At 43.9% G+C, this 23,178-nt stretch overlaps 1 protein-coding gene across 1 annotated transcript in view; it reads left to right on the top strand.

Annotated features, from left to right (window-relative positions):
- The window catches only part of LOC133514646 (inactive phospholipase C-like protein 2), a 127,934-nt gene that overhangs the window by 26,478 nt on the left and 78,278 nt on the right, over positions 1-23,178 (top strand). The window contains exons 2-12 of the mRNA XM_061846477.1: positions 4,959-5,096; positions 8,618-8,774; positions 11,993-12,082; positions 12,823-12,997; positions 13,936-14,066; positions 14,165-14,316; positions 15,863-16,018; positions 16,662-16,841; positions 18,297-18,384; positions 18,694-18,816; positions 20,491-20,583. Coding sequence (XP_061702461.1) covers positions 4,969-5,096; positions 8,618-8,774; positions 11,993-12,082; positions 12,823-12,997; positions 13,936-14,066; positions 14,165-14,316; positions 15,863-16,018; positions 16,662-16,841; positions 18,297-18,384; positions 18,694-18,816; positions 20,491-20,583 — 1,473 coding nt within the window. The 5' untranslated portion in view covers positions 4,959-4,968. The remainder of the gene's footprint in view (positions 1-4,958; positions 5,097-8,617; positions 8,775-11,992; positions 12,083-12,822; positions 12,998-13,935; positions 14,067-14,164; positions 14,317-15,862; positions 16,019-16,661; positions 16,842-18,296; positions 18,385-18,693; positions 18,817-20,490; positions 20,584-23,178) is intronic.

The following is a 23,178-nucleotide window of genomic DNA, read 5'->3' as shown; positions in this document are numbered from 1 at the left end:
GGGTGGGCGGATGTACACGTGTCAGCAATGGCTTCCGGGTCCACGTGTGCTGATACGCTAACGAGCGAATGAATGATTTCTTCCTGTCGGCAACGTGATGGGATGTTGGCCGCTGCGTGGCAAAGTGCCCCCCCGGGTGGCACAACGGTCTTGTTTGAAAAGCTTTTTTTTTTTTTTTAATTTCAGCATTTCTTCCTCATCGGCTCCATTCACAGGTCATATGTCCACGCTCGTCAACAAGAGTTTTCTGTCCTCCTTCAGTGATGGTTCGAATCGATAGGCTAAGGATGACCTTGTTTCCTTGATTTCCAGTAAACACGTCGACTTTTCCACTTGAAAATAAGGGAGCGCTATATGAAGGTTGACCAAAAGTGCTGGCTTCAAAGGAGACACGGGGCTATTTTTAGGCGATGCTCGTCGTCTTCTTTTTCCCATTCACTTAAATCAGACTTGTCTGGTGGATTTGAAGCGCCGCAGAGAAGCCCTGACAAATTTGAATGATTAAAACAAATAGCCGAGTGTATTAAATACAGCTTCAAATATTTGCAACGGTTTAATAGCTAATTTCGAGATGAAGTTTGAAATACAGTAATACAGATGAAAAATGTAGATATTTCTTTAGAAAACAGAACATTATCTTAGATGAGTATCAACACAAGCTCTTGACATAAATCTTGAAAATAACATTTACGCTCAAACAACTGTGCCATGTTTATAAATTACTCTTAATGGAATAAAGTATGGAAAGGGGGAAAGACACGAAACAAACTGACAGAATCACCCATGATTTTTTTTCCCCCCAAATTTTATAAGGACTAACATCGGCCGATAATGTTAGCTGGACGATTAACGTGGCCTTAAATATGATTTTAAAGTCAAAGTTTACTGAGGGAAAATCATTTCAAAAGTACAGCTTTATTCTTATAATGTTGCTCCTTTTATTCTGGAAAAGACTCCATCATTTTCTGGAAAATATTGATTGTATTCATTAAACAAACATGACTTTTGTTCTGGAAAAGATTTCTACTTTATTACTTTAATAATACTGTACATGGGGGGGGGGGAACCCAACAACGTCTTACAGTTTTGGCATATTTATATGATGATATGTGCCAGTTGTATCAAATAATGAGAATAAATAAAATAACTTATCATGTACCGGACCTCGGCTTGAGTAAAGAATTCCTGAACGTGACCTCTTTAACTACAGTACTCCTAAAATGAAATCGGACGAGCGTAAAACTGATGAACACTCCCAAAACATATCAATGTTGTTGTTGTCGTCGTGTTGCATGTGGCGTCTCAATGCTGGCACGGTCGGGGGTGCTCAGAATGGTGGGTGGCACGTCAAGTTTCTTCACAGGAAGCACCTACGTTAAATGAATGGCAGGTTTCCCTGAAAGGAAGGAGTGGGTGAAGGCCTGTTCGGGTTCGGTTTTTTTCTTTTTCTTTCTTTCTTTATGCACTGCCGTATATTGTGGCAGAAGTAAAACGCCTCTCTGCTGGGCTTTAAACGCGTGTGACATGCCACAGCCCCGCCGCGAATGTAGCAAGCTAATGGGAGCCGACGAAGGTAATGATGATGAGTCAGCCATTTTCCTGTAGCTCTACAACATTTTGGTTTTTAAATTTAAACAAGCTTGATTTTGTTTATTGAGAGGGACACTTAAATGTTAAACTTTGTACTGACTTCTTCTTTCTTTCGGCTTGTCCCTTTCGGGGTCGCCACAGCGTGTCATCTCAGATGATCACACGTATATGTTTATATGTTTGGCACAATTTTCCTTAAAATTATTACCAAAATTCGACACCAAGTGAGAAATAACTGCAATCGAGTAAAATATGAAAAGTGAGCAACTTGCCTGACTATACCTTGTGACAATGACGACGTTGGTGGTGGTTTTCTTCAATGTACCGTGCTAAAAAAATTCTATAGAAATTCTATAGAATTTGTACAGAACTTATTCTATAGAACTTTGGCTGTGATTTTCTATAGAATTTCTACAGAACAATAGAAATTCTATAGGACTTGGGTCCTAAAGTTCTACAGTTCTTCAGAAATTCTTTAGAAATGTTGTATAGAAAATTTTTAGCAGGTTAGAACATCACCACCTCGCATGTTTACCCTTGAATTGTCTCAAAAGGCATCCAATTTCTTCTTTTTAATGTTTTTGCTAATCGGAGTTTCTAAATTTTTTTTCTATAGAACATTTCTAACGAATTACTTAAGAATTATAGAACTTTAGCACCCAAGTCCAATAGAATTTCTATAGAAATTCCATTATTCTGTGGAATTTCTACAGAAAATCACAGTCAAATTTCTATCGAACAAGTTGTTCTTTACAAATTCTATAGAATTTCTATTGAAAATTTGCCCAATAAACCTATCGGCGCAAGTGTGCATTTGCCATCACGAGTGAATGATTGGCACATTTTTTGTTTTTTGGTCCTTTCTGATGGGTTGTTGGTGTGGCAGCGCGATAATATTCAATAATTAAGATTGAATTATAGGCATAAAATAGGGCCAGAGAGGAATTATTTTCACGCCATCAGCAGCCAGACCATACACACAGTTTATGTCAAGGAAAATGTATTTTTGAAACTCTGAACTCTCTCTGTGTCCTTTTATGCTCTTTGACAAAGGGGGGAAAAATTCTTCTGTCTATCCACGGTTGCCTGTCCTCCACCTTTTATGACAAACGTTTTTGTCATGCTTGGCGTTTTCGAACCTGCTCGTCCTCTCCACACTCGGTTCATCCGTCTGTCTGTTTTATCTTTTTGTATTTTATTGTGTTTCCGTGGCTAACTGGCACACCAGTGCCAAGCTGGCACTGAACGGGAACATTTGTTGCGGGCGCAGTTAGCATTAGTTTGTAATATGAGAGAAAAAGAAATGTCATGTGCGCTATTCGTTTATCTGTCCTTTTTGAGCTCCGTCCCAATTATTCGCACTCGTGCTTTCCACTACAGGACGTTATGACTCAAATTACAAAAAGCTCTTCCAGTAAAAATCTGAAAACACACAACCGCTTGTGTCAATATGCACAAACGTCCCCCGGAGGCAGGGTATATGTTCACAACCGACTCATTGTGGTGAAAATCATACACTTTGGATGATGTAGAAACGTTTAATGTGATTCATACAGATTAGCTGATCATTAATACATATAAAACGTCAATCGAGAAAATTTAGTGAATTCCTCTCGATGACAGCTCACACGGCCATTCAGGAGAAAAATGAAAATTGAATGTGAAAGTAAACTAAACACGCTTGTCGGTTCTCAAGAGGATCGCAAAACATTGGTTGACGTTCTTGGTTTTGGATATATGAAATATTCAACGTACATTTAGTCTTCCTTGTTTCTTTTCGGCTTGTCCCGTCATGGGTCGCCACAGCGTGTCATCTCAGATGAACGCATATTTGTTTGGCACAGTTTTACGCCGGATGCCCTTCCTGATGCAACCCCTCTGCATTTTAGCCAGGGAGAGAAGCTTACAGCACCTGGTATTCCCAGGCGGTCCCCATCCAAGTACTAACCGGGGCCAAACCCGCTTAGCTTCCGAGATCGGGCGTTCTCAGGGTAGCGTGGCCGTAAACCCGTTCAACGTACATTCAGTGCTTTAGTTTATTTGGCATACAAAAGGAGACGCCACACCAACCAAAAAAAAAAAAAACAACAACGTAGAACTGAAGAAGCCCTTTGGGTTAAACGTGAACAGTTTTCAACAAACTAGCACAGTCCAGTCTACTGGATGATTGAGTATCTACACAGACATTTTACAATTGCACACTGCATGTTAGGATTTGAGATGATTTTGTATTTTTTGTGGGAAAGACAACATCAGTCTAAGGTGACAGTTCAACAAGCCTTCAGCAGTTCTGGTTAGTTTGGACTGTGTGCTGGATCATCTTCGGGTGCATTCCCAGGCGGGAATAACTCGAAACGTTGCCGCAGCGTATGAGTTTTGTCTGAATGAAAGCACCTCCCCCACGTGCTCACTTGCCCTAATCATCAAGATCCTTCTGTCCGAAGTCACTTCTCCGGTCATGGGACGGCGGTTCCCTTCAGTCCAAGTCTTTATTTTTGTGTGCTTTCGCTATGAGCTACAAACTGAGAGGACGCTAACCGCCAGCACCGCATAAGCCACAAACATCCCGTCACACTCATTACTCGGCTGCTGTGACACTTTTTGAGAAGAAGATGTGGGTGGATTGACGGTAAGACAACCGCAGGAGTGACCCCGGCACCAAGTCCCATCTTTTTGACTTCACACTACACTATGTTTATCATATTTCAGTTGGTAAGACAGTCTGCAAGTGTCCCTGGATCACGGAACAACTCCACTGCCGCCTCCCTTTTCCCAAAAACCTAAAACCCAGGAGTCAATATGTCAGTTCGTAGCCGCTGTTGTGTTCACACACGGATTTTTCACTGTCGCCAAACAAAACAGCAGCTTCTACTGAAGCGTTTTCAGATACGAGCGTTTTCATTGTCAGAGAACAAATTGAATCAGTGTTTTCATAAAACTGGAAGTAGAAAAACCATCTTCAACGCTAGCAAGTATTCAAGCGCGAGCGGATGCGTTCTGTACATTGCGCCACGTAAGGTTCACGCAGCGAGCACGTTAGCAGTTGGTCCAAATGGCCTTTGAGCATTCATGTGATGATTAATTATCTCCGCTCGCAGTTTGCGTCAAACCAATTAAGTGACTATCTCCCATCGTTCCAGTCTTTTAGTCCTAAACCCGCTCTTCCGCGCCAGCTCCGGGGAAAGGACAAAGAGGGAATTCACCTCTTTGAAAGACTAACTTTTGGAACGCATCCCCTTGATTCGATTATCTCCGGCTTCAGATTTTCTTCTTTTTTTTTTCTTTTTTTACTCGGTCAGATTTCAAGCATCTCAACTCGTTCTCCCGGACTGACCTTCCCGTCTTTCCGCTTTGTCCGTCTGCGGCAGGGCGTTGAAGATGGCGGTGTGGATCCAGGCCCAGCAGCTCCAGGGCGACGCTCTCCACCAGATGCAATCGCTGTACGGTCAGCACTTCCCCATCGAAGTGCGGCATTACCTGTCACAGTGGATCGAGGGCCAGCTCTGGTGAGTCTCAAAAGTCATTTGAGGGCAAACGGCGCGCTGGCCATGTGGCCCTCTTTGAATTAATCAGCATGAACTGTACTCCGCTTGAGATAATTTTGTGTAATTCCCATTTCATGGCTACTGTATAACCAAGTTTGCAAATTGAACTATCACTGGCTAACCCGAGTGGCTCCAAGTCTTGACGCCATGCATTAAACCCCGCCTCTTAAAGGCTTCACGAAAGCGTTCCATTTCTTTACATTCTCTTTTACGATGTTTTATTGTGTTGTGTGCAGTGTTTTTTTTTTTTTAATTCTAAAACAGAAACTAGCTGGCCGAGGCAAATGAATGGCGTATCTATTTATTTCAAAGGCTTAAAAGCGGTTTGATGAATAAAACGATTACAAGCTTGGTCACGGAAGGAGTTAAATTTATAAATCGAGGCGCCACTGGATTTTGTTGGTTTGTGCTGACTCTTCAACCATAATTTTAAAGGGCCAGATTACTCCACTGGCTGGAATTATTCTTTTAATTTAACACCTCCAATGTTATTTAGACCATATTTAGGACATAATTAATTGTCTATGTTTTCGGGCAGGGGTGCTCAAAGCGTCGAGTCGATCGCGAGACGGCGTGCGCAAAAAAAAAAAAAAAAAAAACGTCAGCTGATGTTCCCTCTAAACTGCGTGCGTGCGCAATTGTTCACCGCTGATGCAGGCTCTTGCGTGCGAAAAAACATAAAAATACATTGCAAATTCAAACTATAACTTACAGCTATTCAATTTATGGCATTTCAATGAGTGACGGGTGACTGGTTGTCACATCCAATGGCACAATTCCCATGCGTACTGTAAAATATGAAAAGAAGAAGCCACTGGTTTCTATACACTCATAAATACAAATGCTAATGTTACAGTACGTACGCAGCCCATCAATGTGTTTTATAATAACAGCGTCCACCACCGCTGCTTTATTTAGCAGCACAGTCTGGGCAACGTAGAGCAAAGACGAACTAGACATGCTGCTTATGTTTACTTTCCATATTAATGCAGAACGTTAAAAAAAGAAATGCTGTTTGTTTTAAGATGCAATGACCGTCGGAGTATGTGAATAAGTGGTTAAACTGGACGGGATTTTCTCTTTTCCAAGTGGGAAAGGTCTGGTCTGAAGCCAACGTAAAAAGTGCATGATGAGATTTTGTGTCATTTTAAAATTCCACCTCGGCACAGCCTGATCCAGGATGAAAGCACAGACAATACAGTGCACAAAAAGCTAATTCTGTATTTTAAATATAGGAGGCAACATAACATGAACCTTAAAGCAATTTGGGAGCATCATCATCATCATCCCCCCACACCCCTGTCGTCGGTAGCTTGCGAGAGGATGGCTGCTTAAAAAGTAGATCTTGGGGTAAATAAGTCTGGACACCCCTGCTATAAGGACATAAATGGAAATAAAAATGTAAGAGAGTTTTGTTACGCTGCACCAATTGAATGGCCCACCTGAGATGAGTGTATATATATATATATATCACATAACATTAATAACATAACATTGGGAACATCATCATCATCATCTTCTCCCCCCCAACTGTCATTGGAACACTGCAGTGCAGCCACAGCCGACTGTTCAACGGCCATAATGTGTCCCGACCATGTTACGATGATCGACGGCGGAACGCAAACACATCATGCCGGACAATTATTATTCATGGAGGTTTCGGCGAGCCACACTTCCAGGTCAAACATGCTGCACGGCGGCTCGGGAATTGGTCTGGAAGCGCCGCTCGAAACAACCGCAGTTATCGTGATGGCGCGATGGCGTTTTAGACATGGAATCATTTTGTTTGTATTTGATCACGGTCATTGAAGTGACGCGCCCCCGTGTGTGGCGCTAGTATGGTTGCCGGGCAACGCTGATCAACAGCTGGCTCACGCGCTTTCTTATTGATGGCCATCACTCATAAGCACTGTACTGTGATTCAATTACATATATGATACAGTACGTTGTATGACGATTAGAGAAGACAAAAACGCATGCCCCTGTTCCTGTTAAGGTGTGACATCGTCTTCGAGTGGATCTCAGAGGCTTTCGCAGCTCAGGAAAAACGCACATTCCGGGAATTCTGTCCGCTGGCAGACTTCAGTGAGTTATGGCTCTCGAGCTGTTTTGTGCAAACTGACCGGGCAGAATCGGCGTAGCTTGAAAATGTGCGAGCGAACACGGCCCTATGGGAATAAAAGTAGTGCAACATCGGGCTGTTTTTCGCCTGTGAGAAAGGTGAAATGAAACAAAATGCAGAGTTTCTCTTGTTGTAGGGGAAAAGATGATTGCTAACTCCAATTATTGGCAGTCTAATATTAAAAAAAAAAAGTGCAAAGTCTAAATAATCTGGCGTTCACTGCTATGCAAAAAAAAAAAAAAAACAGTTTTGGAGCGTGTCTTATCTAGCCATGTGGTCAGAGCCGTTGTTTTGGGAGCTGTTTTTCAATCTTTCTGGCATCCTCAACGAACCTTCGCCAAACTCTTTCCAAAAGGCATTTTCCAAGTTTGAGGTTTTTGTCATTGCGTGCAGACAAAGCAAAGCAGCAATGTTTGATGACCCTCCATAAAACAAAAGTCTTGACAACTCCGTTCAGCCCCCTAAGCCAGTTTCCGTTGACGACAAATTTGGTGGTCAATCATGTGTAAACCCACACAAACAAAAGTCTTTGGAAATCATGTCTGGAGACACAGGAAGTCTGCCATTTTTGGTTAGTACTGGCCGTCTTATGGCCATTTGGGTCATTTTCTGGCAGCCGTCAAAGAATAACTTGTCTTAGCGATTTCCACCCCATCGATTGAGAGCACATTTGAACGGATGGTTGCTGGTTAGCCTGTTGCACTTCACAACATAAATGCTCAATGGGTATCATGAGCAAATGCACAAAAGTGAATTGAACGAAACTGCAGAGAAGCATACAAGAAGTCTACCGTGTTGCGTTGTTGTCGCCATTTTCAAGAGTAAAAATTGTTTCAAGAATGTAACTTCCGATTTTCATTGGAAAAAAAAAAAAAACCCTGAAGCTAGATTCACATCACAAAATGACGTTGGGTTGCCATGTTGATCACAAGCAGACCCACAAAATGGTTTCAAGAAGTCATATTTGATAAGACACATGAAGCCTGAAATTTTGGTCATTACGATATATTGACCAATATCCCTTATACGTGTAAGCTGATATTGATATCGGATATGTTAATGTACATGACCGCATTCTAAAACACGACCAATTCACATCAATATTTTTGGAATATCAAGTAGTCCTCTTTACTAGTTTTTGAAAAGTTCCATCTGTGAGCAGAATCTCAACGCAGCAAAAAAGTTGACACGTGGGTTATATATTGACCAATGTCGATAAATTTGGTGATACGATATAATCTGTCCTTTCAGTCCTCTTTGTGGCGTACCTCCCAACTTTTGCGAGTCCACGCCACCGTCCGTTGGCCCACCTTGTATTTATCATTTAACCTATTCGAACATCCCCATTTGCGCCGGTCAGGGATAACATCGACTTGGAGAACCCGCAGGAGGAGTTCAAGGCCAAGCGCTTGCTGGACGGCCTGATCCAAGAGCTGCAGAGCAAGGCGGAGCACCAGGTCGGCGAGGACGGCTTCCTGCTCAAAATCAAACTGGGACACTATGCGAGCCAACTCAAGGTAAGTCGTGAAAATATACCCATTTTAGTCGAAGAGTATTGAGATTATAGGATATATAGAATGAAAGGTACCGAATACGCAGCATCTGGCTCGGTGGGAATCGATCAGGTGTACTCGATGAGCCGGTCCAGCCGGGTTCGACCAGGTGACACGGTGTCCGGCAGGCTTAAAGGTCCACTGTCTAAATATGTTATTAATGAAAAAACGGCAGCCGGTTATGGACCCATCTGTTTTTTCACCACAAAACATGATTTTTATCTATATGGCTTTTTGTAACTCCCGCCATGAAAATCTTCTCGAGGGATTTGTTTTTGAGAAGAAGCAGGAAGTGACGTACAGGGCAGTAGCGCATTCAAGCGGACTCGTATGTTTCTATTAGTTTTACTTGCGGGAAGGTAGCTCTTCGTTCCTTCGTGTTAGCCAAAATGCCGGCTCGTTGTATTGCTCGATATCGCTCGGGAGGATGGATTCGCTCTTCATGCTTTTCCAAAAGACCCGGTTTGTCGTGAAAAGTGGATTGTACGGGTGCAAAGGACGAGAGATTCGTGGGTTCCAAATGACAGGTAGGTGTGTATACAGCTACTAAAAAAAAAAAGGAATAGTTGGGCTGGGGGGCGTAATCCGTAAATCAAGGGTGCTAAATGTGTCAGGTGGCTCATCTCCGCCATGGAGGCGATTTGGCCGCGGCATCGTCGTCGCTCGTGGCCGCGGAAGTGGATCTGACGGGGAGGCGGTTTGGCCGCAAGTGGTTTGGCCGTGATCCGCATATCATCTAAATATGACTCGAAACGATAGCGTATAATTGCCCTGGTCACTTCACTCGGTTCTGAGATCTTCTCTTCTTGGAAAAGAGCTTCCGTGTCAGAAGGGGCGTCGGAAAAATCCGAATATCTCTGTTGTTCGTCTTCCACAGTGGGGGCCACAGCGTGTTTTCAATGGCGAATGTCACAGTGTGACATCACGGACAGAAGATGCAGCCAATATGGCGACCACTTGAATGTCGAATGAGACTTCCGCAACTTACGCGCATATTTATTTTTCCGTATCGACATTGAAGTGAATAATGTTATATGTATTTTTCATGACAGTATCTATTTTACAATGTTTATAGGCATGACACTTGACCTTTAAAGCAGCTTTTGTTGTGTGATCTTCCGAAGTAGCGCGAGCGTTTGCGTCCATCTTGTCAGAAGATGAAATACAGCGAGATGGAAGGCGCAACAAGAAAGTCACCTTCTTGATCCCGCTCCAATCTCTCCCACGTTTGATTGATGCCTTTTGTAATGGGGAAAAAGCAATCGAGGCCAGGCCAGGCCGAGCGGGGCCGCACCGTCCTGGAGCTTGTGATGGAAAAGCGGGCAAAAGAAGCTTTAATATTAAGACGGTATTCATTCACTCCGCAGTCACGCCGTTATGCGTACTTGTGTAGCCGCAGGTGCCCTGGGGAAACGTGACGGATGCGTAGCTGCTATTCTGCGCCTTCGACCACCGCTAGACATCCAACCGCGTTCATTCATAAGCAATGTGGGTGAAGTACTGGGACACAACAACACTCGGGTGGAGGTACAACCCGGCGCCTTAACATTATAGAGACTCAACTTACGAGTTTTTTACGATACGAACCATCGTTTTACCAGGAAAAAAAAATTGTTTGCATTTTTCTCCCAATAACTGGGATAGGTTTTCCCAAAGATCCGCTAATAAGGGAATCCGCAAATTCCGAACCGCGACTACGAAGGGATTAACTGTATTTTTTTAAATCCTCTGCATAGAACGACTAACATTAGCACCATATTGAGGAGAGGAATTTCGACATTGCAACAATGCGTCCGTGTCTGGCTTATACTGCCCCCATCTGGCCAAGGCAGGGGCACTAGAAGGAGCAGCACGATGGCCATTCAATTGTGTTTTGGGCGAGGAAAGCGAGAATGGATTTGTGGTATTTTTTTCATTAATTTCAATGCAAACAGATGATTTTAGAGATGAGCATTTTGAGTAATGAGCCCGATCACAGTGTTTTTAAATTAAACAATATCTCAAGCCACATAATTCTTCCGTTGAAAGTGTTTCTCGCGCAGAAAGCAGCTTCCCCTTTCGACATCTCCCTTGTTGATGTCATTTTTTTTTCGACGGAGCACACATAAGAGCACCAAATGTTTCAGAACAGTTTGTATCCACTGCAAGGAAAAACAAGAGGACAGTCCAAGTGCGTCCTTGGTAGTTAGCCAGCGCTGCTATTTATGATCCCTGCTCTCAAAATCCATTCTTCTCTCGCCTCCCGGAAACCAGGCTGTGGAACTGGGCGAAGGGGGATTGGCTTTGCGAAGGCGGAATCTTGGATATCTGGCGCCACTTAATTTCGCTTTTGGGACATTTTTTTTTTTTTTTTTTCATTTGGGGTATGCATTTACAGACATGGCTACCGTGCTCTCGAGCTGAAATTTCCTGGAAAAATAATGCCTCAAATTAAACAGTCATTTGTCATGATTATTCATAATTTGAGTTCTTGCTCTGTGATTAACCTCACTTCATGCTTGTAGAAGGTGATTGGAGTGGACTTCCAGTAAAACGCGCTTTGTCTGCACCGTACGGTGCACAAAGTGCTTTATAAGGCCTCACATTCATCCACCAATGACACTCAGGAAGGTTAAGATATTGCTTTGACACATTAATTCATCCATCAATCCATTTTTGGCACGGCTTATCCACACTGGGTTTGGAGGGGGACCCGGAGCGTATATCGGCTGACTTTGGGCGGGAGGCAGGTACGCCCTAGACAAGTCGCCGGCCAATCGCAGGGCACATAAAGACAACCAGCGTGAGGGCTCGTGTTCAATGTCACCTGCAGACATTTTAGTGAAGTGGAGGCGGTTTGGCCTCGCCGTCGTCGATGTGATGCGGATTATTTTTGACGTCGGGTCCAGCAGTCCCACTGGCAGTTTAAAGGAAATAAATCTTCGCGTTTATATGTCATCACATGAAGAGCTAAAACACTGCCGTGCGCTCGTATGCTAATGATCGTGCAAACGAAGCGCGTCGCTCTGCGGAGACGGCCATCATTAATGCTCCCCTAATGAGCTCCAGTGTGTTTGGTGCGCCGGACCCCCGAGAAGCTCCTTGATGCGTCTAAATTGGCGACGCGCGGAGCGCGGCGGCCGCTCGACTAGTCGGGGGCTAACGAGACCTTAACCACGGCACATGTTCTCCTTGTCTTTCAGAGCACGTATGACCGATGTCCTCTGGAGCTGGTGCGCTGCATCAAACACATCCTCTACACGGAGCAGCGGCTGGTGCGGGAGGCCACCAACGTGAGTGTGTTTGTGTGTGCTGTCAAACTGCACTCGCACCTTGTCCGTCGCGGAACGCGGTACAACTGCATACACACATTTGGCGTTAAAATGAATTTGGAAGGCTACTAAAACATGGACCTCAAAAACTGTGTATCATGGGAAACGAGGGTAAGGTTCCAGAAGTCAGTCACCAGACTTAAACCCCATTGAGCATGCATTTTACCTGCTTAATGAAAGAGAAAGTTGTATGCTGCATTTTGTCTACTAGTCAAACAAATTGCCACAGTTTCATTTTCAATCAACCCAACGTGACAAAGCGAGAACTCATCCAGAAAAACGTCGTAAATATTTATTTCACACACGTTTCTGCACAAGGCTCCTGCAAAGCGTGGAAATGAAAATGTTTTTTCCGTTTTACTGCACGGCACGAGTTATGAAAGGCACAGGGCCAGCAGTGCGTGAACATCTGAATCTCGGTAACTCCTGGCGTGAATCGATTTTCGCTCACAATGCGCCTCTTTTACGAGTATTTGTGGACTGATGAGGAGTCGGCCCCGTTTAGTCATTATCTGACCGAGCGCAGTCATGCATCACGACTCTCCCTTAAACTTGCAATTATGGATTTTGCTGTCAGAAGATCAGTGCATCATGTCCGTTTTGGGTTCTTTCCCACTTTCTCCCCTAACGTAGCCCGCGATCCTTCCAAATGCAACTTCTAAACTGTCTTTCTATCCCAACACGTCCACGCGACTGGACAGTCCACCTCTCCGGTGGGTGGAATGTTGGACAGCATGTCTCAGAAGTACCAGCAGATCAACCAAGCCTTCGAGGAGCTCCGCCTGCTCACCCAGGACACGGAGAACGACCTGCGCAAGCTCCAGCACAATCAGGAGTACTTCATCATCCAGTACCAGGAGAGCCTGCGCATCCAGGGTGAGACGAGAGTGCCCCCATCCTGTCGCGTAGTGCAAGGAAAATCCAAAGTCACCCACTCACTCCAAAAAAAAAAAAAGTTGTACATTATGGTGATCCCTCCAAATTTTAGTATACTTCCAAATATAATGTTCAAACCTTCATGTTCAAACGCCAGATATTTTGCCCTCAAGAAAAATTCAGAAATACAGCAGCTTTTTTTTCTTGTCTGAGAGAATTAATATATTTTTCAATAGATTACAATAATTTGTTTGTTCCTGTTTTTCAAGTGCCGATGGAAAGGAATGGCGTGTTTTGATTCTTCCCCTAACGATTCTTCTTCGTTAGGCACCACGCAAGGCTCAAGAATTACCGCACTCATCTACACTTTTTTTTTTTTTTTTTTTTAAGCCTCCTGAAACTTAGCCTGTTTTGAGGGGGGGTCGTGTCTCATGAAAATCTAACCCCGCCGGTTCTACTGCGGAAGCGATGACGTTAATATGGCAATGGCGGGCGGAGTGTGGGAGTTGACCGAAACGTGGCTTCAGTCGCGGAAGTGGACCGCACGTGGTGTGGCGAAATCCATCAGCGAGACAAATACCGTAACCCGCACTTGCTGCATTATCGTACACTTGAGAGTTGGGATTGCAGGCGCTACCGGGTGCTAACTATTCGTCCGCAAGATATCAAAAAAATTCAATTTGTCGTGATAAACGCCCCAAAGATGTTTCATACGGGGAAATAATGTGAATAAAACCGCTTGAATTCATTTTCCAACAACAAGCCTACAAGTTTGGAAAACCATCTTAAGAGTTGGACTTCAGCCTTCGGCCTTGATCGTAAACATCAACAAGCACAGACGACGGACAGCTATTAAGCGCAAAAAGCGTCTGAAGAGGTTCTTAGAAAACCGTGAATTCATCTTTCATCTAAATGGATACCCCCCCCCCACCCTCTAGCTCAGCTCTCCAGCCTGGCCACACTGCCCCCTGCTGACCGGCAGTTACGGGAACCCACTCTGGTGAGCAAAAGAGCCACCGTGGACGCGTGGCTGACGAGGGAGGCCAACACACTACAGAAGTACAGACTGGTATCCGCTTTACTTCTCATCTTTCATTCATACTTCTGCCGCACATCTGGCTCACAAACGCAATCGTTGACCTTGTCGTTGTCATCGTCGTCGTCCAGGACCTGGCGGAGAAGCACCAGAAAACACTGCAGCTGCTGAGGAAGCAGCAGACCGTCATCCTGGACGACGAGCTGATCCAGTGGAAGCGACGGCAACAGCTGGCGGGGAACGGGGGCCCGCCGGAGGGGGGCATGGACATCCTCCAGTCCTGGTGAGTTTCTGTTCCGCCTCCCGTTAGCGTCGGTGCCCCCCTCGTACCAGGGCCACGCGCGATCAGCAAGTTCGGCGCTTTACATACTCATAATGGACTGCTGCTGCGTTCGTGTCCGTCGGCTTCTGAGGAGTTCGAGAGCGATGCCCGTGATATTGATGTGGCCGTTACTCAAGAGAACGCAAACGAATATCCGTGGCACGGGTCGATTCAAAATGGAATTTCCCAAAAGGCTGAATTCTATCGCTGTAATTTCATCCATTTTCTCAGCCGCTTATCCTCACAAGGGTCGCGGGGAGTGCCGGAGCCTATCCCAGCTGTCAACGGGCAGGAGAGGCGGGGTACACCCTGAACTGGTCGCCAGCCAATCGCTGGGCACAGAGAGACAAACAGCCGCACTCACAATCACACCTTGGGGCAATTTAGAGTGTCCAATTAATGTTGCATGTTTTGGGATGTGGGAGGAAACCGAAGTGCCTGGAGGAAAACCCACGCAGGCACGGGGAGGACGTGCAAACTCCACACAAGCGGGGCCGGGATCGAACTTGGGTCCTCAGACCTGTGAGGCCAACGCTTTACCAGTTGAACCACCGTGCCGCCTTCGGTGTAATTAATTCCAGCAAAAAATTACTTATTATTAAACCTATGAACTATACAGGGTTTAGGTATGTCTAACCAACATGAAAACCGGACACCTGTAAAAGAGGGAAAAACTGTTATGAGGGTGGAAGTTGAAGATTTTAGACCGTAGAACAGCGATGTCATATTTGGTCCCTTTTTGGACAGAGAGAGAGATTTAATGATATTTATAACCAATCATTCATATCTTTTTTTTTTTTAAGGAACCAGTAACACTGTAAATTATTCTGGCTTGTTGTCAATACATAAAAGTTTGAAGTTAAGCTGATGCACATTGGCCGCAGAAGACGTGCTGCAATCCATATTTCGCTTGTCTCTTACCTTAAATTCCTTCATAAAGACCCTGTCATATGACATAATTGCCCCTGCTTTTGCTTATTGTCATTTTCACGGCTTGAATAAAAACTGGCACGCTGTCGAGTGACAGATGGATGGCCAGATATGGCTGACGTGCGTCACGTTTGCAGCGCACGCGTTTCTACTTGCAAAAGAGGAGAGGAACCAACGCTCAAAACAAGCATCTCGTTTATCGTTGGAACACTTTAGTCATTCGTTGTTTTTTTATTCATTTTTTTTTTTCATTGGACTGTTGAGCAGTTATGATTTAGTCCGAGGAACTCTACACAAGTGACAATGTCTCGTTTGTGATTCGGAATACTGTTGCGGTTCTGTTTGTACACTTTGTCAAGACTGCTAAAATGTCCTTTCAGTCATGAAAGAAGAAATCATCCATTCATCTGTTTTATAGTACAGCTTAGCCTGAATTAGGTGACTGTCATGACATTGTCTAAAGGCCAACGGGAATTTAAAAAAAATATATATTAAAACCTAACAGCAGGGTCATCGTTATGGCTACCAATGCTCAAAAACATTCTTACATGTTTTCATGTGTGCGCGTGTCTATTAGGTGCGAGAAGCTGGCGGAAACCATCTGGCAGAACCGGCAGCAGATCCGGAGAGCGGAGCACCTCAGACAGCAGCTGCCCATCCCGGGTCCAATTGAAGACCTCCTCAATGAACTCAACAGCACTATCACAGACATCATCTCAGCCTTGGTCACAAGGTAGCTGCACTATTTATGAATACAATAAACACTACATTTCGCGGGGGATTATGACTGAGCCTTATGATGAATAGTGGGAAAAAAAAAAAAAATCAAAAATACAAGTAGTCCGCTAACGCTCCGGGGTAAACGTAGCTCCTTTGCAAGATAGAAAGATCTCCTCTCGGGCAAGATGCGTCGCTTCCACGTGACGTCCTTGACACCAGTAACTAATTTCATATTAGCCGGGGCTTTGCCACCACCTGTTGGCATTTTAGGGCATTGACGAAAGGGCAGAATAATACGCCCAGAGGCACAAAATGGTGGGTTTTTCAGCGAATAGCCGGTGATAGCGTCCACAAAATGGGTGAATTTGTGAAAAGCAAACTACAGATAGGCAGGAGTTGACCGTAGGTGTGTCTATGTGTCTCTCTTTCTCAGTAGTAAATAGATTATTTACAGGGCTGCTAAATATGTCAACATCAAACCAAACAGGCAAATAATGACCCAATATGACGCATTTATTAATGCGTATCAAGCTTAACGGCTTAAGTGGTCAATTGAGTGCAGCATATTACATTAGTTAAAGTATCCGTTCAGTTACCTTGGCGATTACTTCCATTTGAATAAATGTTCAAGCCCACTTCTCTGAACCCACCATCAGCACCTTCATCATCGAGAAACAGCCCCCGCAGGTGCTCAAAACGCAGACCAAGTTCGCCGCCACGGTGCGCCTGCTGGTCGGCGGCAAGCTGAACGTGCACATGAACCCGCCGCAAGTCAAGGCCACCATCATCAGCGAGCAGCAGGCCAAGGCGCTGCTGAAGAACGAGAACACCAGGAAGTAAGTTTAAAAAGATATTCAGAAATGTTTACTTTTGGCCGGGAAATGGTTGATTTTTTTTTTTTTTTTTTTTTTTTTTTTTTTGCTTCGTTGTTCCGAGGAAGAGAAATCAGATACACAACTGTATCTCTAGTAAAGTGGAAACGATGGATGGAAAATGTAACAAAAAGATTGCATTTTTTTTTATGGGCTGAAACAGATTAATAGCATTTGAATTCATTTCAATATGGAACATTGATTTGATGCACAAGTGGCTTGGCCTTCTACGCCCGCTGTCCTAGAAGTAGACATCATCCATGTTTTTACTGTAATTCATCGTCACATGATTACTACAGCAGATAGATTTTAATATCCATCCATTCATTTCCTTTTGCCGCTTATCCTCACGGGGGTCTCGGGGAGGGCCGGAGCCTATCCCAGCTGCCAACGGGCAGGGGGGCGGAGTACACCCTGAACTGGTCGCCAGCCAATCGCAGGGCACATAGAGACAAACAGTCACACTCACAATCATACCTACGGGCAATTTAGAGTGTCCAATTAATTTTGCACGTTTTTGGGATGTGGGAGGAAACCGGAGTGCCCTGGAAAAAAGCCACCCAGGCACGGGGAGAACATGGAAACTCCACACAGGCGGGGCTGGGATTGAACCCCGGTCCTCAGAACTGTGAGGACAACACATTACTGGCTTATCCACCATGCCGCCCATTATGACCATAAACTCTAAAAATATTTAATCACCTCATCATATTTGAAATAAAAGAAATTTATGAACTATTTCTCTAAGGGCAATCGATTTTTCAACTGTTGTTCATGTTTGTTAATCAAAAAAATACTTATGTCAATATTATCCTTTATGATATATGACCATTTGGAATTTTGGTACCAATTTTCACAAAAATGATGGAAGTCTAAAGAACCTAGAGTGGTTTCCCCCCCCCCCCCCCGCCCCAATTTGACAGGACTGGCTTCAGAAAAGCATCCTGATAGCCTGCTACTTGAAACATTTCTTTAGTGAAAATACCAAAAATCTCACAATTCAAGGACAGCTTTAAAAAAAAAACAAACAAAAAAAACTTTAAAATGATTTTCCTAGCGCTGGTTACAACTGGTCCGCACTGCATTGCACATGATTCACACCTCACGACGCAGGCACGGGCGGCACTCCAACAATGTCTCCGAAGAGTCCGTGCAGAATCAACTTTTAGTACCGGCTTGTTCCACATTCCAAGCGCAGCAGGACAGCGCCAGTAGTTAAATGGCTGAACAATGACGCCGTCGTCTTGTCTGTTTTCCGCACAGGCGGGCGGCTTGTTTTATCTGCACACAGATAAGAATTGTGGGGGGGAAAAAAATACTAGTTAGAGCGCAATCATCAGTACCCGACCGTCCTTTGTTTTTTGATACGTGCATTTAACGGCTCGTTCATCGTTGCTATTGTCTTTCCGTTATTTTTAGTGACAGTAGTGGAGATATTCTCAACAACAACTGCGTGATGGAGTACCACCAAACGACGGGCACGCTCAGCGCCCACTTCAGGAACATGGTGAGGACCCCTGTGCAAGTCGTCATACTCGGTTGAATAAAAACTGCAACGTGTCAAATAAACGTACGAGTGCAAGTACAAAAAGTACAAAATAAGTGTGTCAATATAAATAAAGTGCCGAATGTTTGTTTATTCTGTTCGAGGAAAGCTTACGGTGTATTTGTTCGAGCGAATGAAATGCCCAAGAAAATATGGACGTCAACCCTATCTTGAGCGTAATCGCAGAGATAGACTCGTAAGCGTAATGCAACCAGCGGCAGTTTCAGCCTTGCCAAATGGTTTCAAACTCTGCATGGCTAATGTGCGCAGTCCTTGAAGAGGATCAAGCGGTCAGACAGGAGAGGCGCCGAGTCGGTGACGGAGGAGAAATTCACCATTCTCTTTGAGTCCCAGTTCAGCGTCGGCGGCAATGAGCTCGTCTTCCAAGTGAAGGTGAGTCAATGGGCAGAAAAAAAGAAAAAAATGGAAGCAGCTGATTTTTATTTATTTTTTATTTTTCTGTGCCCGTGCTCCTCGCTTTAAAACATTTCACTTCCACCGCATTGAAATGAGTGGAAATGCCTTTAATTCGTTCCAGCCCGACGCAAAACAAACGCCGTATTGTGTTTTTAATATGAAAATTAGCACTCTGATACCTTGTTTGACTAAACAAAAGTTGGCATATACATATATAACACAAAACTAACTTTTTCACGACTAACTCAGTAAGCTGCAGTAATATATAGCCGAATATAAATATATATATATCCGTTGGCGAAATGGTGAAAACTAGCCAAATGTCAGCGGTACTTTCATTAGCCCATCTGTAGTGTTTTGCATTGTGTGTTAGTTTTAAGACGTCTGTAAAGTGGTTTGGTTCAATACGCGTGTAATTCTTTGTTTTATGTTTAGACCAGCGGTTCTGAACCTTGTTGGAGGTACCGAACTCCGCAGGTTTTATACGCACGCATTCACGGGACACTTTGTAATTGGACCAACAAAATGTGGATTAGTTCAAAAACAGCTGTATATGTATAACTGTATATTTTATGTGTACACAAAATGGACTGTGCATCAGTCGCACACAAAATACATTTGTTCAAAGAATGAAACCGACAAAACGTGAAATTCACACAAAAAAACAAAAAGCTAAATTCACTGTAAACTGGAAAAGAATGTGAATTTTTTGGTCCAAATTTTTTGTTTTGTTTTTATTGCTACAATCCTCAGAGAGATACGCTCGGTGCGAGCTTACCCAAGGAAGCGGTTGAACTAGCATGGATGCTTTCCCACTTTTTGCTCTATTATTGACATAGATATGAAAAGTATAGGTAGATACGATATGCCCATTTGGTATTTCCTCACACAGTTTCCAGGCAGGACACGGCCTGCTCCATTATGATTGGCTCCAGGACATGTGTCGCGATGCACTATGATTGGCTGTTTTGTCCTGGTAAAACAAGTACTAATGTTTCCAGACCAGAAAAGAAGTACAGTAAAGCCTCAGTTCTCGACCATCCCCGTTTTGGAACAAATCGGTTTTCGAACAAAAATTTTGAGATTTTTTTTTTTTGCTTCTATTTTCGAACGAAAATTGGTACTCAAACGCCCCCAACAAAACCCGGAAATAACATATTGCGCGCGTCTTGGAACGCATTATTTCTTTTTGCATTCATTGTAATGGGAAACATCGATTCGGTTTTCGAACAAATCACTTCTTGAACCGTTTTCTGCTACGTATTGTAGTCGAGAACCGAGGCATCACTGTACGTGGCTTGAATTTTGCAGTGGTTCCCATTTTCCCGTGACACAGGAGCCAATCATATTGCAGCAGGGCGTGTCCTTCCTGGAAACTGTGCGGGATATCTAACAACACTTCCCATTCAGCTGCGTACTTACCACGATTTTAAGCTAGTAGGGGCAAAGTGTCAACATGTTCCATGCTCGTAACAAAACTTTTTGCATGTAACACGACAAAATTGGTCAAGCGACGGCTCCTCGTTACCTCGCAAATCACGGTGTGAAATTTTGTGCATTGGACAACCTTGTAGCGCTGCAGTAGATCCTCATGATTACTCGTAGAGTATAGAATCGACATTGATTGTGTCGCTGGTTGTTGCTCCACAGACGTTGTCGCTGCCTGTAGTGGTGATAGTCCACGGGAGCCAAGACAATAACGCCACGGCGACGGTGCTGTGGGACAACGCTTTCGCCGAGCCCGTGAGTTCACATTTTGATACCTTTTTTGTTTATTTCTCATTCAATTCGATTCATCCTGTAGCTGCGCACATTCACACGACACAAGAATCACCTTCAAGTCAGGGTTATGGTGGGTTTTAAATCCCAAGTTTTGGTTGAGGGTTTTGATTAAGGGTTCACGTTTCAATTTAAGAAAATTTTTGAATTTTTGGGGTTTGGGGTCAGGGTTCCAATTTAAGAATCAAGGTTTCAATCGAGGCTATTCATTGAGCGTTAGGGTTTCGAGTTCAATTTAAATGTGGGCTTAAATTTGGGGAAAGATTTTAAATTCAGGTTTTAACCCATTCACGGGTAGGGTAGAAATTTTTTGCCTTCTTGAGACAAAAGTCTCTTAACAAGCCACAATCGAGGAAATAACACTTCTTTTTCATTTATGGCCAAGTTATATGATAACTTTACTAATTTATGATCTCGCCCCAAAAATGGGACGCTGCCTGCGAGAGGGTACTTTGGTTTTCTTATCAGAATCAGATTAAAACACTGAAATATTTTGACATACTGAAGGGTATAATGCGTGAAAATCACGATTTCCCAAAAATGGGACGCTGCCCACGAATGGGTTCATTAAGGACATCAAGATATGGGGGGTTAGTTATTCAAATCGGTGTGTAAATTTAGGTTTATTGTTTCAAATTATGGTTTGAATTGAGGCTGAATATTTCAATTTAGGGTTAGAGTTTTAGGTCCAAGATGTGAGTCGGGGTTTTTAAATTCAGGATTTCAATTTTAGGGTGAGGGTTTGAAATGAAGATTTAAGGTTGAGGGTTTTATAGGGAGTCGTCGGGTTTGGACGGTCTCGACCTGAGACGTTTCGACTTTACAACGCCCGTCACCCGTCCGCCATTTTCTCTGGCTTACGGTCGTCCGTGTGTGTGGGCCGAGAGTTGACATTATCGCCCCAAAGAAGACACTTTTGTCTTTTAAGCAATGCTTCTTCAGCCAAAAGAAAATCCGTTACCATGGAAACGAAGCTCAAGATCATAAAAAGATTGGGGAAAGGAGAGACAGGCAACACCACCGAGGCTTCAGTCGGTCGACCGCGGTGACAATTATTAAAGACAAAACCCGTATTTTAGCGCACGTGGTTCCGTTCCTATGTCGGATGCAATGATCACAAAACAAGGTTCTTTGATACTCGTCGAAATTGAGGACCAGGTTCCTTTGCAATAGCTAAGCACAGCCTCCCCTTCTTCTTCTTCTTCTTCTTCTCCTCCATCCACCTCTCAGCAGTCATGCTAAGTACGCCATCTTGTTTATTTTAATGTATTTTGATGTCAATTCTGACTTTAATGGTGGAGTGCGACTTGAGTCGAAATTCGAGTTACGCCGCTACTCTAGAAACGCATCTCAGTCGTAGACCGAGGACTGGCTGTGTTTGGAATTTGAACTTGGTGGTTGGGTTTAAAAAGTTAGAATTCTCCTCAATTGTTGTACGTTAGCATGTCTCCGTCTGAGTGACGCGTTCGATGCCTCGGGATTTTTGTAGTTTGTTGAATGGCGAAAACAAAACTCAGCACCCCCAAACAGACGCAGAACTGCGCAGCGGTAAAACGCTCTCAAAAGTTGATGTGAAAAGTTTTCGCGATAAAATCCTTCTTCAAAATGCGGCTCTTGACCCTGCGTAACGCTCAGCAGTCAGTCGCCTGGCGTAGCGGGAGGTGAGAGATACCCAGAAATATCTTCAGGTTTTTCCAGGTCTGCCTCGGCGCAGCGGGCGGCAGCATTTCATGCACGCCGTCGATAACTGAAACTCGCTGTGCGCAGCGATGTGGAGTGCGGTGACTCATCGCCTCTAATGCCGAGCCTTTATACTTCCTTTGGGGGGTCAGAAAGTTCGTCGCGGGCTTCCAAGGGTTTGACCTTGGGCGCTGTGACCTCTGTGGCGTGCCTTTGAGCACAGCACGCACTGCCTCGTGTATTGTATGAGAGAGTGTACATAAATAAAATAAAAAATAAAAATATATATCCGTGTCTGTGTAGATTCTCAGTCATCAGATCATGGTTAGTCCGCAAAAAGTTGATCAAGATGACTGGGATTTCCCTTCTTGTTGAATTATTATTATTATTTTTTTTTTTTGCTTATTTTTTTGCAAATGTTCCACTCTGCTCTTTTGAATCAGTTTCAAGGCCTGTCATCCATCTTTGGCGATGCTGCGTTCAATAATTGCTCAAGGTAGCCTTTTGAGAGCAATATCACAAGGAGCTGCCGTCTTTGTCGAGCTATTTTTAAAATAAAAAAAAAAATGAATGAGCACTTCAAGTCCCTCTCGTATCTCCCGTCACTAATACATTGAAGGCCCATATTGCTCTTGCTCACAAACATTTTAAGTGTATTTTTTAGGGCCATGTGACACCGTTTGAAATATGTCGTTTTGAGGCGTGGACTTGGCGAACCCTTCAGAAATTTTGCTCATTTGGAGATATATTATTATATATTTATATATTATCTGATCTTATCTATATTTATATTTTACCTGAGACTTGTCAGCCAATCGTAAAAAAATCGGCATTTTCTCCTACATCATGGAGGTTGGAGTTTGCATGTTCTTTCCGTGC

The sequence above is a fragment of the Syngnathoides biaculeatus genome, chromosome 16, assembly GCF_019802595.1.
Source record: "Syngnathoides biaculeatus isolate LvHL_M chromosome 16, ASM1980259v1, whole genome shotgun sequence".
Lineage (NCBI taxonomy): Eukaryota > Metazoa > Chordata > Actinopteri > Syngnathiformes > Syngnathidae > Syngnathoides > Syngnathoides biaculeatus.
This window is presented reverse-complemented; position numbering and strand designations above follow the sequence as displayed.